The 18,052-nt window shown below is 34.2% G+C and overlaps 1 protein-coding gene across 1 annotated transcript in view; it reads left to right on the top strand.

The window, feature by feature from the left end:
* Positions 1-18,052, top strand: part of CSMD3 (CUB and Sushi multiple domains 3) — a gene marked incomplete at its 5' end in the record, with an annotated part of 1,439,134 nt that overhangs the window by 997,676 nt on the left and 423,406 nt on the right. The window contains 2 exons of the mRNA XM_007955674.2: positions 239-395; positions 14,683-14,874. Coding sequence (XP_007953865.2) covers positions 239-395; positions 14,683-14,874 — 349 coding nt within the window. The remainder of the gene's footprint in view (positions 1-238; positions 396-14,682; positions 14,875-18,052) is intronic.

Below are 18,052 nucleotides of genomic sequence, written 5' to 3' on the forward strand. Positions count from 1 at the left end.
CGGGCAGTGTTTCGTTCTGCTGTGCATGGGGTCGCTATGAGTCGGAAACGACTCGACGGCACTTAACAACAACAACAACAACAACAGTACATTTAATTGTCCTTGGAAATATTTAGTGAACTGCTTTAAGATGAGTTAATATTTTAACAATAGTTTCTTTTTATCCATAGTTTTGTGTACATGTTCTGAATTGGTTATTTTTGATGCGTTTACATTTTCATTTTTATAATTTTTACAGATTTATGATGGAAAAGATAAAACAACTCATCTGCTGGGGGCTTTTACTGGTGCATCAATGAGGGGACTGACACTCAGTAGTACTTCCAATCAGCTCTGGCTGGAATTTAATTCCGATGCTGAGGGGACAGATGAAGGCTTTCAACTTGTCTACACCAGTAAGTATTTCGGGAATAAAATGGTCAAGCACTCCTGCTCACGTTTATTTAATAATTTCAATGCACCCTAGGTGAAGTAATGTCCAACATTTGGTTAACAATTTGCAGTTTAGAATTCCTGTCTACATATATAATTGTATTTGGCCCCAGCAACAACCCTACAACTTACAGGTATTCTAACTGTTGTCATTTTGGAGTTGAAATTAAGTTTCAGAGAAGTTAAATAATTTGTTAGTTGGGGCTTAGATTTTTTAAATACCATAATTCTCTCCATATACTATTTTAATAGTTGTAAACAGATGTAAGGTTCTTTAATTGATAGAAATCCAATATTTAAGTTTCTATAAGTAATTGCAAAATACAAAATATCTGTAGAGTTATTATTGTTGGTCAGTCACTAATGATCATTAAGTTGTTCAGTTGATTTTACATTAAAAAGTAGGTAAAGCTTTTCATTCATTTTGCCTTTTGTTGAACTGCCTTATTAAAATGAATTTGTGCAGATTTATTAAACTAAAGTCAGCAACATACAGATAGAAACCCAAAGACTATGTGCTACAGATACATGGATTTCATCAATTGTTATATAAATTAAATTAATTTATTTTACCAGTTGCATAAAATTAGAAACAAACTAGTTACACCAATTGACAATAAAATTATTCAAATAATATAATTATTAAGTTTCTACCCTGTGTAAAATACTGGACTATAAAAGTAAAACAAATGAAACTGAGGTGTATATTGGCTGTGTATTTAAAAATTTACAATCTATTGAAGCAAATTGATAAATGGAACGTCAGAATATGCACTTAATATAATAAAATACCTTAAATAGCAATATTCAGAAATATCTACTGCTAGAAAATTTGAGAAAATCTATTGACCCCTATAAACTTTCTCCAGAAGTCAGTTGGATAAAAATTATTGTGAAAACTCAGGAATTAAAAGGGTTGCAGCATTGAATATAATTATATAGGATCCTAAGGAGAATATGACTCAAATTATACTGTGTGAAAATATTCTTTCTTAATGCTGTTAGTAAAAGGAGACAAGGGAATATAATGACTCATTATACTAAAATATCCTTGTTCAAATAATGAGAGATTACCCTTGCTACCTGTTTATTTCAAGGTTTGTTTCTTCTACTTGTGCTAGAATTGTTGCATTATTAACATTAACTAAATTTAAATCAACAAAATGAATGCTGAATAAAGATCTTTAAATCCTCAGAATGATTATGAGCAAGGTGATTTATTCTGAAGTCCTCCTAAAGACAAATGAAAATCTAAGCAAATAATGTTTTTAGGTATTCCTGTAATGGGCTAAAATTAATGGCCCTGAGGACTATTAATCAGATCCAATTGGTGTGATCTGGTCAGATCATTTTAGATTCTGATTCTTCTTTCTTTTCAAGTTTTCTAACAGGGATACCATAGTTAGGCCATTTGTAAAACTATATCGTAATGAATGACTCAGTGTTTCATCATAACCTGTAACCATTTTGTTGTTAAAATAATTTAGTATTTTTCTCATCTAAAATATTTATGCCTTTTTCAAGGGAAGCACAGTTTTCCTCAGCTGATGCATATAATCTATGTAATTTAGGTTATTGATTTAAGAATACTTGGCATCAAAAGCCATACTTGAATTCAATTCTGTATGGCGTGCCCAGGGGTCTGGAATGAGTAAAATCATTGACTTTATTGTTGTTGGTGTGAGTTAAAGGATGTCAAAATGGGGGGCGGGGAATATCTGAAGTGATTTTCTTAATAATTCTATTTGTTCATTATGGGCTGTCAGTTATAATAATGGAAAAATATAGAATTATGAAGAGACTATAAAAACTATCATTTTATAAAGGGAAAATATTTATCTATAAGTATTTTTCAGTCTTGGAACTCTAAAATGTTTCAGTCTCATATCTTGAACTGAAATGAGTATAGCCTATTTCCAAGCTGTCTCAATATCTAAACAACAACAACAAAAATAACCCACTGCCATCAATTAGATTCTGACTTATAGAGACCCCCATTGGGTTTCCAAGGCTGTAAATCTTTACAGAAGTAGACTGCCCCATCTTTTTTCCATGAAGCAGCTGGTGAGTTTGAATCATTGACCTTATGGTTAGCATACAAATGCCTTAACCACTATGCCACCAGAGTGCCTTGTCTCAATATCTACAGGTCAGTAAATGCTTCTAAATTTTTTGTGAAGTAACAGCTGTGTTCTGAGCCCTACTACATGGGAGAGCCCTGGAAGTAATAACACATCTATTCTTAATTGTATTTGTTCTTTATTGTTACTTCTGATTTTTGTGATGAAAAACCCATACATGTCTCTGCAGTTATCATAAGAGTGGTTAGCTAGGGATTTTTTTTTTTTCTTTGAAATAAATCCATTCCCAAGTATAATCCTAGATGTAAAGCAAACTGTGCCCAGGCTATGTTCACTTTTAGGCATGCCCTCTCCAACATAGGCACAGATTGAACTAGTTCAAGATCCATTTCAAATATTTGGCATAGTGCCTAAGGCATTTGACTGCTAACCAGAAGGCTGGTGATTCAAACTCACTAGCCACTCCTTGGAAGGAAAGTTGGGCAATCTATTTCCATAGTGATACTGCCTAGGTAACCCAAGGAGGGTCGCTATGAGTCAGAATCGACTCGACGGTAGTGAGTAATGCTTGCCATGATTCCCTGAGCCAATTAAATGCCATTTTTAGTATTCCTTTTGCAATATTTTATATGTACAAATAATATAATTGTTATCACATAGTATTGTGGTTGTAATTGTTTGCAGACAGATTGTACTTAGTTTATAAAGACTTCATAATGTCTTTAGTCAGCTTGAGTTTAATTGCTTTTCTTTTTCTTTTTTGCATATTTTTGGTAAATTAACATGATTTGAATACTGATTTTATAAAATACTTTTGTGGTATAAGAAGATTCTTCCAGGACATTATTTTAGATATTCATAAAATTCTTAGAGGCAGTAATTAATCAATTTATGGATATGAGAGAATGTGGTTAAGGTGTTCAAACATGAAGAAAAGTGGAAAAGACAATGTTTTTGTGTTTGAACCCTGTATTCAATCATTCCTAAGGTCAACTCCACCTCTTCTCATTCTATGGTATGTTCCTTCTTACAATTATTCTGTCTGTCCTTCTGAAACATTTCACTGCAGAAGCCTTGAGTGATGCTGAGGAGAGATCAGTAATAACATTGAGAAAATTAGGGACAAAAGAGAGATATTTTAGCTTGTGGAGGAGTCAAGTAAGTTTTCAGGAACGAGATGGTAGTGAAGGTAGAGTTGGGCCTTAGAGAAACATGAGGAGTATTCTAGGTAAAGAGAATAGAAGAAACAAAGATTTTTAGCGAGAACAAAGCACATTCAGGGAAAATACAGCAAATAATCTGATTCAAATTAATCCCACATGACTGACTTCTTCTCAGTACTCGTCTCAGCACAAACAGGTCTTTTTCTGCCTACCCTATTAATGACATCCATTTAGCTGATGATAGTCAATCTCTTCCCATTATCAATTTTGCTGACTTAATTACATTCACTGTTGTCTGAGTATTTCCACTTTTTGGTAGATTGGATTGCATTTGGCTGAGGTAAAAGTGAAGAAATATGTTAGCATAGGCCTATAAGGTGCATTTTATCTCAACTGTCTTATTGGTCCATTTGTTATATAATCACTAAGGCTTGTAAATGGAATGGTAGAAGCCGTACCTAAAATGTTACTTTTGACTTCAGGTAATGGAAAAGTATGGCTTAAAAAGTCATGTTTCATTTTTCTTTCTTACAAGAAGTCCAGAGAGTGAGGCAGATCAAGCTTTGATTCAGCTGCTTAACAAAGACGACAAGGATCTTGTCATTATCTTTCCACCATGGCATCTCTAGAATGCTCAGTTTTTGGGCTCATGCTTGTTGTGACATTATCGCAAAATGGCTACAGCAACCCTGAGCATGTTCAAGGCAAGGAGAAGCGAGGAGTGGTTAGAGCCAAACGTTGGCCATTTTATCAGGAATTCAAAATCTTCCCCTTGGCCTACATCAGATATCCCCTCTATCTCTTTGTCCAAAACTGTGTCATATGGATATGCCCTAATTTTTCAGAAAGGCAAACTGGGAAATTAAGAGTTTGCAGAATTAATTGATTGGCTTAGTCTTAGGCTATCATGACATATTGTTTAATATGGTCACCTTACAGTTGAGAACCACATCATGGTTTTGTTAATAAGAAAAGGGAAGAACAGATATTGAGAAGACAATACAATATCTGCTACAATGTGCAGCTGTCACAGATATCCTGCAAAAGATTAAGGACTTTGTGTTGTTACTGTCAGTTTGTTAAGTTTAAAGATACTGTATTAATACATGATTCTATGCTTGGATACTCCTGGTACTTAGAAAGGAAACTATTTAGTTCACCCATTATTATTTTAGCTCTGCTGTACTAAGGAGACAATAAGTTTCTTTCAACTTCCTCAATCAAGCAGAATATGCATACCCTGTATGAAAATTTTCTACCACACCTGAGGGCAGGAAACATCTTATTACTTTGTTTTTCTAAAGCAAATTAAATCTTTCGGTCTTCATCCTTTACTATTAAGAAAATTTCATTTTGTCTTTCTCCCAAATAAGTTTCTCATTCAACTGTAATCTGTATATTCAGTTGAAGTGTGCAGAGTTATGCTAATTGAATATAAAACCTTCACAGCAAATGTGGTCAACTCTGCCTATTATTAGGGAATCCTACTGCTCTTCTATCCTTCAATCTCTAGAATCCATCTCTCTTTGGGTAAGCCACTCTTCTGTTCTCAGAACTCTGGTCACCCTTTCCACCTTCTAAAGTTGGAAGAAGAAACCATGAATTAATATCTCATTTGGATATCCACTGTAAAATATCACTTTGCCCCGTATAACCCTGTAAAATAACTCAGCAAAACCTGACAGGACACTCTAACAAATCTCCCTCAGCCTCTCAACACACATCTTCAGAATGTATTGCCAAGAATCTGGTGTTATTTACTCTCTCTCTCAAAAGGCTGAGATGTATACACACTATTTCTGTTTTATCATCTGTCACATTTTCCCCCTTTTGTCTCCAATGTTAATATAGTTGATCTATTCATTGTTGAAACTATTTATCTGGTAATAAGTTTGTATTTTATCTTTCCACACTGGAATTTTCTATAAAGAGATCAGTGCCTAACAGTTCAACCCACACGGAGCTAGCTAACTTCTCAGTGAGGAAAGATAGAACATAAACTTAAGAACAATGATGAAGTAAATACATTTGTAATTCATTTAAAATACAAAATAGGATAGATGGTACAGAAGATAGGGTAACGTCAGAGTGATATGATTTGATACCTGAAGGTATCAGAAGGGACAGCTACATCAAGATCCAAGAGCAAAGGGCTCTAGACAAGGAGATCAGGAAGTACACAGGCATGAGAGACGCCTGACTTTGTGTGGCTGGAGCAAAATGAACAAGGAGAATGAGGCATAACGAAAAATGCAGGTGTCGGCTACACAGGGACAAGGTAGACATAGAAAGGGACTCAGATTAAAAAAATTAAAAAGATGCAAATGGAGACCTTCAACATTACCACAACTTTAAATATGAGTTAAAGTAATAATAGATACCATTTATCTTCCATGTACTAGGTACAAGGCATAACCATATGAGAAAAGTATGATCATTATCCCCATGGATAATCGGAGGAAAAATGAAATACAGAAAACTTCCATGACCTGCTCATGGTCACACAGTCAATAAATCTGCCAGTGATCTGTTGTATCCCTGTCCTTCTAAGCAATTCTCTGATGTGTAGAGACTTAAACTCTGGGAACTAGATTTCCCCGGCTCCCTTGTTAGTCAAGATCACTGTTTATATTTGATCTATTTGTTTTATGAGCTGAAAGGTGGAATAGATAAATAAGTTGTTACTTTCCACCAGAAGCTGCAGATAAGAGTGTGGTGTTGGCAGGTGACTGTATATAGCAGTGGTTCCCCTGAACGCCTGAATTTTCTGAATACCATAAGTTGTCTACAAACTTTCATGCCTTCTGCACTTCCAAAATTGCCAAGGCATCTAAATGTTTAGATAGAATCTTGGCTACTCTAATGACTTATGCTTTCCTAATCCAGCACTGTTCATTAAGCACCAAAAACAAACAAACTCTCTACATCAAAACACACTATAAACAAAGTAAAAAAAAAAATAGTTGTTTTAGGAGGAGATATTTATAATGAATTCAACAAAACAATACACAGTCTGTATAAATCAATCCTATAAATCAATAAGAAAAAAAGAATATATATATATATACATAGGCTATAAGAAACACTTGAACGAAAGACAATGTACACTGCAATGGACATTATACAAAAGAAAAAAAGTATACTTATTAGAAATTAAAGAAATATAAATTTATACCAGAAGACTGGCAATTCAAACCCACCAGCCACTTCTGGGAAGGAAGATTGGGCAATCTACTACCATAGTGATTAAAAAAAAAAAAAAAATGCAATGCTGTGGAGTCAGATCAAATTCATAGTGACACCCTCCCTGGGTTTCCAAGGTGGTATCACTATGGAAGTAGATTGTGCACTCCTTCCTAGGAGTGGCTGGTGGGTTTGAATCGCCAGCCTTCTGGTTAGTAGTCAAATGCCTTAGGCACTAAGCCACCAGAGCTCCTTCTGCAGTGATACTGCCTCGGAAACCCAAGGAGGGGTCACTGTGAGTCGGATGTGACTCAACGGCAGTGAGTAAAGATTAAAGACTACAGTCTGCTGTATAGATTATACCTCAACATAAAGAAAATGAAAATCCTCACAGCTGCACCAATAAACAGAATCACGATAAATGGAGAAGACTGAAATTATCAAAGATTTCGTACTGCTTGATTCCACCATCAACACCAATGGAAGCAGCAGTCAAGAAATCAGACTACCTATTGCACTAGGCAAATCTGCTGCAACAGACCTCTGAAGTGCTGAAGAGCAAAGATGTCTCATTGAAGATGAAGGTGCGCCTAACGCAACCCATGGCGTTTTCAGTTGCCTCATATGCATGTGAGAGGAGGACAATGAACAAGGAAGACCAAAGAAGAGTTGATGCTTTTGAGTTGTGTGTTAGAGAAGAGTACTGTAAGTACCATGTTCTGCCAGAAGAACTAACAGGTCTGTCTTGGAAGATGTGCAGCCAGAATGCTCCTTGGAAACGAGAATGGCAGACTTTGTCTCACCCACTTTGGTCACATTGTCAGGAGAGACCATTCCCTGGAGAGGTACATCATGCTTCATAAAGTGGAGGGTCAGCAAAAAAGGGGAAGGATCTCAGAGATGAACGGACACAGCAGCTGCAGCCATGGGCTGAGGTATACCAAGGACCATGAGGCTGGTGCAGGACTGTTTCATTCTGTTGTACATGGGGCTGCTATGAATGGGAGCTGACTCGAGGGTACCTAACAACAGCAACAACAAATTTAGACCAAAATAAGATGTTACTGTACACCCATAAAGTTAGTAAAAGTTAAAAGTCCATGTAATACCAAATACTGATGAGAATATAAAGAAATGGAAGCTCATACATTTTAAACAGTATAAACTGGTAAAGCCAGCTAAGAGAGTAATTTGGCAATGTCTAGAAAAAATTCATTCCTAGGATTATCTAGAATGTGTTGTTGTTGTTGTTATTTGCCATTGAGTCGGCCCCGACTCATAGCGACCCCTCCTTGGGTTTCCGAGGCAGTATCACTACGGAAGTAGGATTGCCCAACCTTCTTCCGAGGAGTGGCTGGTGGGTTTGAACCGCCAGCCTTCTGGTTAGCAGTCAAGTGCCTTAGGCACTATGCTACCAGAGCTCCTATCTAGAATGTATCAACCATATATTTTAGCCAAATGACTGATAGCTAAAAAGCAATACTCATGTAAAAGCGAATATCACCCTCCCAGAATGATGTACAAATATATAGTGTAAAAGACACAAAGTAGTACAATTAATAAGATCACTCCCTTTTTTATGCACTATGAATAATATTGTAGGAGAATTTGTCAGTGACTTATTTTCTAGTTGGGATTTTATAACTAGGATTTAGAGTGTCCCTAATCAATCAATCAATCAATCAATCAATAATCCTTCGTCTTCGTTCCTGAAAACAAGTGGAAATATATAGCAATCATTTCCACAACGTTTTTTGTTTAAATTCTTAACTTCCATAGACTAAAAATGATAAATGATTGTCTTCTTAAAGAATTCTAAAGTGTGTGGTTTCAAAGTTTTATACGTATGATATAGTATGATTATTGAGAAATAAGTGTGTGTTTTTGCTTTTTGCTTAGTTTGATCTGTCAGGGGAAATAAAGGAATGCTTTAATCGTTTTCAACCCTTTGTTCTTTTCTTTATTCCCTTTATATTCTTTTTCATGTTTGGATCAAAGAGGTTTATCCTAGCTGTTGTGTCTGATCTTGGAATATTTCCTGTTTGTGAGATTTTCAAGTGGCAACATTGACATTCTCCCTTTTCTATGTCCTCATTGTAATACAAAGAATTTTAAGATAGAAATTTTTCTTGAAAGTCTCATGGCTTAAATGAAATGTAATAATGAAATATGAAGTATAACTTAAAGATTGCTCTGATGATAAGTATTAAGTCGACCACATAATTCTGTAGAGATTATAATTGATTGTGTAATCTTTGTCTCCTTTAATTATTTAAACTTTTTTTAACATTTATTATGTCAAAAAGTATGTTTCCCTGCTATATTTAGCAAACATACTTTCTCAGTTTCCTTATTATAAATCCATTTCCTTTTTTTATTTAGCTCTTTGGAAGTTCTTACTTTGGTGCATGAAATTAAAATATCCTCACTCATCATTATATACTCTAGCAATTTATGTTTACAACACCAAATATATATTTACATTTTACCTGACTGAGCTTCAAAACAAAAACGAATAATAGTTCTTTATTCCAAGTTACATTAAAAAAAAAACTTACTTATATTTCAAAAGTGAATCTTCAAATATCAATTACAAACCTAAACAATATGCCTTCTTTATATAACTTATATTGTTTTACTGATGAGATATAGGGTCACTCTATCTATAAAACTATAGCTTTTTTTGTAGCAGTGAAATGTTGGGAACAATATAAATTCTCATTGGTTGGAGAATGAATAAATCAATTTTGAATTATACATTCAATGAAATACCACAAAGTAGTTAAAATTAATAAACTCTGTGTGTTCATAAATAAAAAGATGAAAACACAATGCTAAGCAATAGATAAAGCCACAAAGGAAAATGTTTCCATATAATTCATAAAATTTCTCAATAATTGCAAAACATACTACATATTGTTCATTTGTGTATATATGTGTTAAAACATTTTTTATATATACACATACATATACCATATTCTGAATATTTGATAACTCTTGATTGGTGAAGAGCAGAAAGGGAGAATGCATAGCAATGTGAAAGAAGTGTTAATTGATTTCTCAATATTCGTTTCTTAATAATATCAATAATAATATTAAAATTAATGTGAATATTAATTAATGTGAATACTAATCTGAATTGGGAGCTCTGGTAGTGTAGTGCTTAAGGTACTTGACTGCTAACCAGAAGGCTGGTGGTTCAAACCCACTAGCCACTCCTCGGAAGGAAGATGAGGCAATCTACTTCTGTAGTGATACTGCCTCGGAAACCCAAGGAGGGGTCGCCATGAGTCGGGTCAGATTCAACGGCACATAACAACACCACCAATCTGAATTAATACAAATATTAATCTGAAGCAACAATAACATAATACTAGAATCTGACACAGTGAGATGGTGAGTTTGTTATTTTATCGTTTGTACTCTTGTAGATTGCAAATATTATATCACAAAAATAAATTAGAAATACTAAAAGAAATGTACTACATGGTGCCAAGGAAGGAATTAGATCTCAATTTAAGTTATTCAGTAAATCATAAATATTTTGATAAGGAGAATTTTCCGTTAATTTTGTGCTCTAGAAATTTTCATTTCACTAGAGTTCCAAATTTCACAAGGAATGGTGAATATTTATAGAATATGTAACTTTTTCATATATATCTTTCTTTAATTGTCAATTTCAAGTATTTGAGCTTTTAAATGAAAACTCTGGCAGCAGAATGCTTCCATAATGATAAGACAGTTCTGAATATTTATGAATAAGAAACAATAATTACATGAAATTGGAATAAATTATGTTGTGCTTTATAACTTATATATTATTGTCCATGTGCATTTTTATCTACAATGTAAAGTATGATAAACTATCTTAATTTAGAGAGAATATCTCCTTTTTACCTCATCACCAAGCAATTGCCAACCACATTTACAGAACATTAAAATTAAGGAAGGATGGTTTGGTAATAAATCTTGACAAGAGAGCTTGATTTCCATTTTTCTTTTGATAAATGATGTATAGTAAAACTCAAGTGTCTGTATCTTGAATGATAAACTGAGTATTATGCTTGTAGAAGAAATGCAAACTTCTCATTTTCGAGTGGGAACACATTACATCTAATGATAAGTATGCAGATTAATGCAAAGAAATGTGTTCAGAAATTTAAAGTTACTACTTCTGCTTGAAAGATTGACTTGCTTGACCATGTATCTATCTCATTTTTTATGTCATAAGTTGAATTAATGACTGACTGCTAACCTCTTGTAAAGCTCTGTCTGAAACACTTTGCCTTTGTTTAATTTCAACATATTTTAATGCAAAAAAAGCTGACAAAAATTGATTCATACAGGGTATTCTGTAGGATTTTTGTTTTGATAGTGTCTTTCAAATTTCAGTTTTTCTTCACAATTACTTTAGTTTGTTTTTTAATTTTATCCTAGAGCCAATAATGGCCTCTAAGAATCCATGAACAGTTAAGGTATTGTACATCTGCTATGTGCCAGAATTTGTAATGAGTAGGCCCTATGGGAAAAGGAAAAAAAAAAAATGAAATAATTCCAATATATAGGGGGAAAGAGAAGGAAAAATTCAAATGATTATTAAGGAATTATAAAACCCCAATAGATTGTAGAATGTGCAAAATCATATTGTGTTGCTGTTAGGTGTCCTCACATCAGTTCCCATTCATATTGACCCCTTATACAACAGAATGAAACATTTCCTGGTCCTGCTACATCATCACAATTTTTCCTATATTTGAGCCCACTGTTGCAGCCACTGTGTCAATTCATCTCATTCAGTGTCTTCCTCCTTTTTTCTGACTTTCTACTTTCCCACACATGATGTCCTTCTCAGTGGTCCCTCCTAATAACATGTCTCAACTATGTGTGATGAAGTCTTGCCACTCTTGCTTCTAAGGAGTGTTCTGCCTGTACTTCTTCTAAGCTGATTTTTTCATTCTTCATGTAGTCCATGGTGTATTCAATATTCTTCTCCAACACCATAAATCCTTCATTGAAATCCATCAATTCTTCATTGGTCTTCTTTAATCATTGTCCAGCTTTTGTGTGCATATGAGGTAATTGAAACCATGGCTTGAGTCAGGCACACCTTTGTCCCCAAAATGATATCTTTGTTTTTTAACACTTTGCAATACACAATACATTGTTTGATTTTTTGACTACTGCTTTGCTGGGCATTGATGGTGGATCCAAGTAAAACGAAACTCTACATACTTCAATCTTTTTTCATTTATCATGATGCTCCCTGTTGATGCAGTTGTGGGGATTTTTGTTTTTCTTTATATTGAAGTGCAATTCATATTGAAGGCTGTGAGTCTTTGATCTTCATCAGAAAGTGCTTTACTTCCAAGCAAGGTGTGTCATCTGCCTATCGTAGACTGTTAATGCTTCTTCCTCTAATCCTAATGTGACACTCTTCTTCATATAGTCTACCATCTCAGATTATTTTCTCAGCATACAGATTGATACACAAAACCAAAAGAATCAAACTCACTGCCATTGAGTCAGTCCCAACTCATAGCGACCCCTCCTTGGGTTTCTTAGGACGTATCTCTAAGGAAGTAGATTGCCCCATCTTCCTTCTGAGGTGTGGCTGGTGGGTTTGAACCACCAGCCTTCTGGTTAGCAGTCAAATGCCTTAGGCACTACGAAATGATAGAACTCCAATCCACACTTTTCCTGATTTAAAACCCTGCAGTATCCCCTATTGTGTTTGAATGACTGCCTCTTGGTCTATGTACAGGTTGTATATGAGCACAGTGAAATGTTCTCAATTCTATTTTTTGTCATGTTATCTATAATTTGTTATGATTCACAGTTAAGTACCTTTGCATAGTTAATAAAACACAATAAACACCTTTATAGCGTTTTCTGCTTCCAGCCAAGATCCCTCTGATATCAGCACTGTTGTCTTTGTTCCATATCACCTTCTGATGGCTTACATTTACTTCTGGTGTCTTTCTGGAATGATTACCAACCCCTAAAAGAGACTAGGAAGGACGCCTTATGTTCTCTGACAGTTGTTTCTCTCATTATACAGGAATTATAAGAAAATTAAATTACTTGAAGTTGTGCAAGATATGTTGGTTTTATGTACACTACTATATCTCTGAGAAATCACTGATACAAATTAGTGATTTGACATCAGTGAGCTGATAGATCCTTTTTTTATTGTTTATTTCCTAGATCAAGCCGATATTAATTTAGTCATTGATATGTCCCTATAAAAGAGGCAAAAATCTCTTTTTGATCATCATATGATTTAAGACAGAAATAACTTTCTTTTTCTTATGTATTATTTGTTTTTAAATCACAAATTTCTCATTTATGAGGCTACCTAGTACATTGTATATAGGTTTGTATTCTCAGAAGCTACAACTGCCAACCCTAATATTGCCAATACATTCCTTGGTGAGTTCACTATGCCGTTTATTCTTCAATTATACACTTTATAAACTGTTTAAACCAGAAGAACTACATAGCTAAGGACCTTAGATTTAGGTTACTTATATCATGTTGTTCAATTTAAATTGAATTGAAAGTGTCTTTCTATAGTTCTTTCAGGATCTCACCTGAACATTTTCCTATGACTGCTGGGTCTTAATATTCATATTTATTAATTTTATCTTGAATGGGAAGCCACAATAGTTTGGAACAGAGAGAGATTAGTTATTATCATTTAAAGTAATAATAATTGCGTCAGGTATCCATCACCCTAGTCCTTACCCCTATGAACACATGAAAGCCAGATGGAAAGGTTTCCTATTCAAGTAGCCAGCTACTCCGTAGTGAGGGGTGAAGAAAAAATGATCTTATTCTGCTTACAAACAAGGGAGAAAGAAGCAGCTGTGTGTCCCTCCCCTCCCCCCAAAAGGGTGAGAAAACTATTCCTTGAAGGTAGGATGGAAAGAATCCTAAATGTCACTCTAACCTGTGGGAATATAAATATAAATATAAACCAGCCGGTGTCTTCAGCTTTTAAATAGAGATGTCTCCAAGGTCCTGGGCCTCATTCTCCCTTGAAATATAAGCAAATATCCCCTCTGGCATTATGTAAATTTCTCTAGAGTTCTTCCACTTTCTAACCATTTGGAAATTAACTCTCAAAGCTGTTCTTAGTTCTGAATCCCAAGTTTCCAGAAAAATAATTAATTAATCTCCAACTCTTCAGAAACACAAAAATTTTTCTCTAAACTCCAGAATGAGAAAATAGAAGAAACTTCTATATTAATTTCATATGAGAATTTTTGAGGAGAAAACTTTTTCTGGAGCAAATAAAATAGAAAAATTCAGGAAACTTCAAGCTGATTGCTGTAATATAATACCTCTTGATTAAGTAAATTTTAGCATAGGATTATTTCACTTTTTTAAGACTGTGAAAGTAAAGCATGATAAAATTATATTTGCAGTACACATAGTTGTTACTGGGAGTCATTGCAATTTTATATATTTATCTTTTTTTTTTTTTTTAATTTGACATATAATCCTAGTAGTTAAATTGTTTAGGATGTCATACTAGGTATACATCACTTGAAACAGGCAGAAAGCTTAACAATATAACAAGCCACGATATATTCATATAGGCAATGGGGTTTCATTAACAAATTTGAAAAAATATGATATATTCTCACTGTCAAAAAAAACTCTCTATGATTATTGTGTAATATTATAATTATATATAAAAGAGTAAAAGAATTAGAAATTACTACAGCATAGTACTCAAAGTAATAATGGAAAGGTACTCTTTGCAGTTATAAACCCTCCTGTTAAATTTTCGCATTAATCAAGTTATATTTTTTTCATAGGTTTTGAACTTTCACATTGTGAAGACCCTGGCATTCCACAATTTGGCTACAAGATCAGTGACCAAGGCCACTTTGCCGGCAGCACTATCATTTATGGATGCAATCCCGGCTACACTCTCCATGGAAGCAGCCTTCTCAAGTGCATGACAGGGGAAAGAAGGGCGTGGGACTATCCTCTGCCTTCCTGTATTGGTAGGACACTCTTTTGAATTTCATGAAATAGTATCTCCATAAAAATGTTATCAACATATATTGTATATTTTAAGTAAGTCCGTATGTATACACACAATTCACTCCATGAATCAAGAAGTTAAATGAACTTACAGCTGATTTTTTTTTTTTTCAAAAGGAAAACCATGGAAAGTAAGAACTCATTTCACAATCATATCAATGAATGTATTGTGTTGGTACAGTATAATCTATATGAAGTCATTTTAGTGCAAAAGGCATTTGATGCTAACCAGAAGTCTGGTGGTTCAAACCCACCATCTACTCCTTGGAAGGAAGTCTGGGCAACCTGCTTCTGTAGAGATACTGCCTCGGAAACCCAAGAAGGGGTTGCTACATGAGTCAGAGTTGACTCGAGGGCAGTGAGTTTGGAGTTTGTTTGACCTTGATATACAATCTAATTCAATACAAATATATTTTAAGACATTTAATCACACAACTCTATTGAATCACATTTGCCATATATGCTTTAATTCACAAAATGACTGCCCCTTTTGGAATTAAGATAGATTTTGAAATAGTATATTATATACAAAAACTTTAAAATCTTTAGGTATATATGTACTTTCTCAAACTACATTTATTTTTCTTATGTGTGTGCAGCATAATTCATTTTACTATGAAGGAAGATGTGAGAGTCAGTGACTTAAAATCTTTTTCTTGTAGGCATGAGAAAATTATTGCTTTTCTCCACTTCTCATAGTTGGGGTACCAGTTCTTTCCTAACCTCACTAAAACAGGAGCTCTGGTGACGTAGTGCCCAAGGTATTTGACTGCTAACCAGAAGGCTAGCAGTTCAAACCCAGCAGCCACTCATCGGAAGGAAGGTTGGGCAATCTACCAGTTCTTTCCTGTTGTTGTTGTTATGTGCCATTGTGACCAGTTCTTTCCTACAACCTGTAAATCAGTTAATGAATAACTGAGGATTTGAATATGGGAAAGTAGACAGACAAGTGTTGAGAAGACTTCTGCTTTTTTCTTTCCTGCTCCAAATAACAAGTACAGGCCAGGACGGGACACTTGGCAAACAAAAAGAAATTGTGATTTTAATAAAACAATAACCCTAAGTAGAAAATACATATGCAGCATTTCTTCAGCCATTCTTATTGTTTTAAATGCATTTTATTGAAATATAATTTATGGACAGTGAATACACAAAACTAATGTGACATGGGCCAATACATTTTATTAATTTTTTTTTTTTGCAGTGTTCCCTCCCCTCCCTCCCAACCCCTGATAAGCAATGAAGAAAGTTTCCTTCCACATGTAAAACCTTCCCCAACTTCCTACAGTAACAAATACTATATGTGTCCTGTGATTGCCTTATTTCACTCTGCATAATGTCCTCCAAGTTCCTTCATGTTATGTGGTGTTTTGCAGATTCTGTATTATTCTTTAGGGTTGCATAATATTCCATTGTGTATGTGTACCATAGTTTGTTTATCCATTCTTCTGTTGATGGGTATGTAGACTGGTTCCATGTTTTTGCTATTGTAAATAGTGCTGTGATGAACATGGGTGTGCATACATCTGTTCTTGTCCTGGCTCTCACTTCTTTAGGATGTGTACCTAATAATGATATTGCTGGGTCAAATGGTATCTCTATTTCCAGCTTTTTAAGCAATCACCACACTGCTTTCCACAGTGATTGTATCATTTGACAGTCCCACCGGCAGTGTATGCGAGTCCCAATCTCTCCACATTCTCACCAACATTTATTATTTTCTGTCTTGTTGAACTTTGCTATTAGTACTGGGATGAGATGGTATCTCATTGTTGTTTTGATTTGATTCTCTCTGATGGATAATGATCCTTAGCATTTCTTCATGTATTTGCTAGCCACCTGAATATCCTCTCTGGTGAAGTGTCTATTCATGTCTTCTGTCCATTTTTCAATTGAATTGTTAATCTTTTTGTTGTCGAGGTGTTGGGATTCTCTATAAATTCTAGAGATAAGTCCCTTGTCAGATATGTAGTTATTGACAAGTATGAATTTGTTGCTGTCATTTTGTTATGTGCTTTTTCATGGTGTTAATTTCTTTGTTCCATATAATTTTCTGTGCTGAGCTCATTTAGTTTATGAATCATATTATCACTTCCTTCATTGCTATTGTTTTAATATTTGCTAAATATATGCTGGTCCTCTTTTTTATTTTGATGTGAAGTTTTATCATTTTTCTTTGACGTTACCCTGTGATTTATAAGTATCTTCCCAAGTTTAGAACAGTCTCTTCTATGTTACACTAGTCTTGACTTCCCTACCATTTAGAAGTTCTATAACTACACAATTTTTCTCTCTTTTTTTTCCCAATCTTTGTTAGTTGATGTGATCAACATTGGACTATCTATAAATCTTGCTAAAATAAAAATAGAAAAAAGTGAAATTTTACTCATTAGAGGAGTTATAACTAATTTCCCAATGCTATTGATTTCATAGGTCTGTAGTTGGTTTATTTAAACATTGATTCACATAGAAAAATACTATGTAGCGATATCCAGTCACAATATTTTCTTTTCACATGACATCTGAATTTTACATGAATTATGAGGGTGATATCTAAAATAATCATCACCCAAATGCCAAAAGTTTGGGATTCTGGAATATGACCCTGGACATTGGTTTATGAAAAATATACCACTGATTACATCTCTTTGAGGGTATATTCTTTGATATGATTCAAAAATATTTTAAATGAAGCAATGGAAGTTGTAATAGCACACAATTATGAACTTGTCAGCATTTACTTATCATACTTTTTTTTTTTTTAATAGAAATGCTTTATTCTTTCAACTGAATTCCAGTACTGCAAGGGCAGTAAAATAATGTTACACCGGGGGGGGGGTGCAGCATCATTTGTTAGGAAGACTGATAGAATAAATAAAAACTACCAAAAGAAATCATATGAACCCATTCAGAAACTTAAGAAGTCCCAAAGTATAGAATACCCTCCCCCTCCTCCTCCACCATTTTACAGGAAACACTGTAGGCTCTTAAATTATTGAATTTAAGTGAAATGGAAATAGTGCTGAGAACAAGAATAATAAAAATATAAGAATAGTATCTTTAAATATTTAAGATTTAAACTAAGATTTTTTTTTTGGTCATAGGCTGTATCTGCAGAATTTTCAAATCTATAATGGA

The sequence above is a fragment of the Orycteropus afer genome, unplaced genomic scaffold, assembly GCF_000298275.1.
Source record: "Orycteropus afer afer isolate SDZICR_OR568_19922 unplaced genomic scaffold, OryAfe1.0 scaffold00530, whole genome shotgun sequence".
NCBI lineage: Eukaryota > Metazoa > Chordata > Mammalia > Tubulidentata > Orycteropodidae > Orycteropus > Orycteropus afer.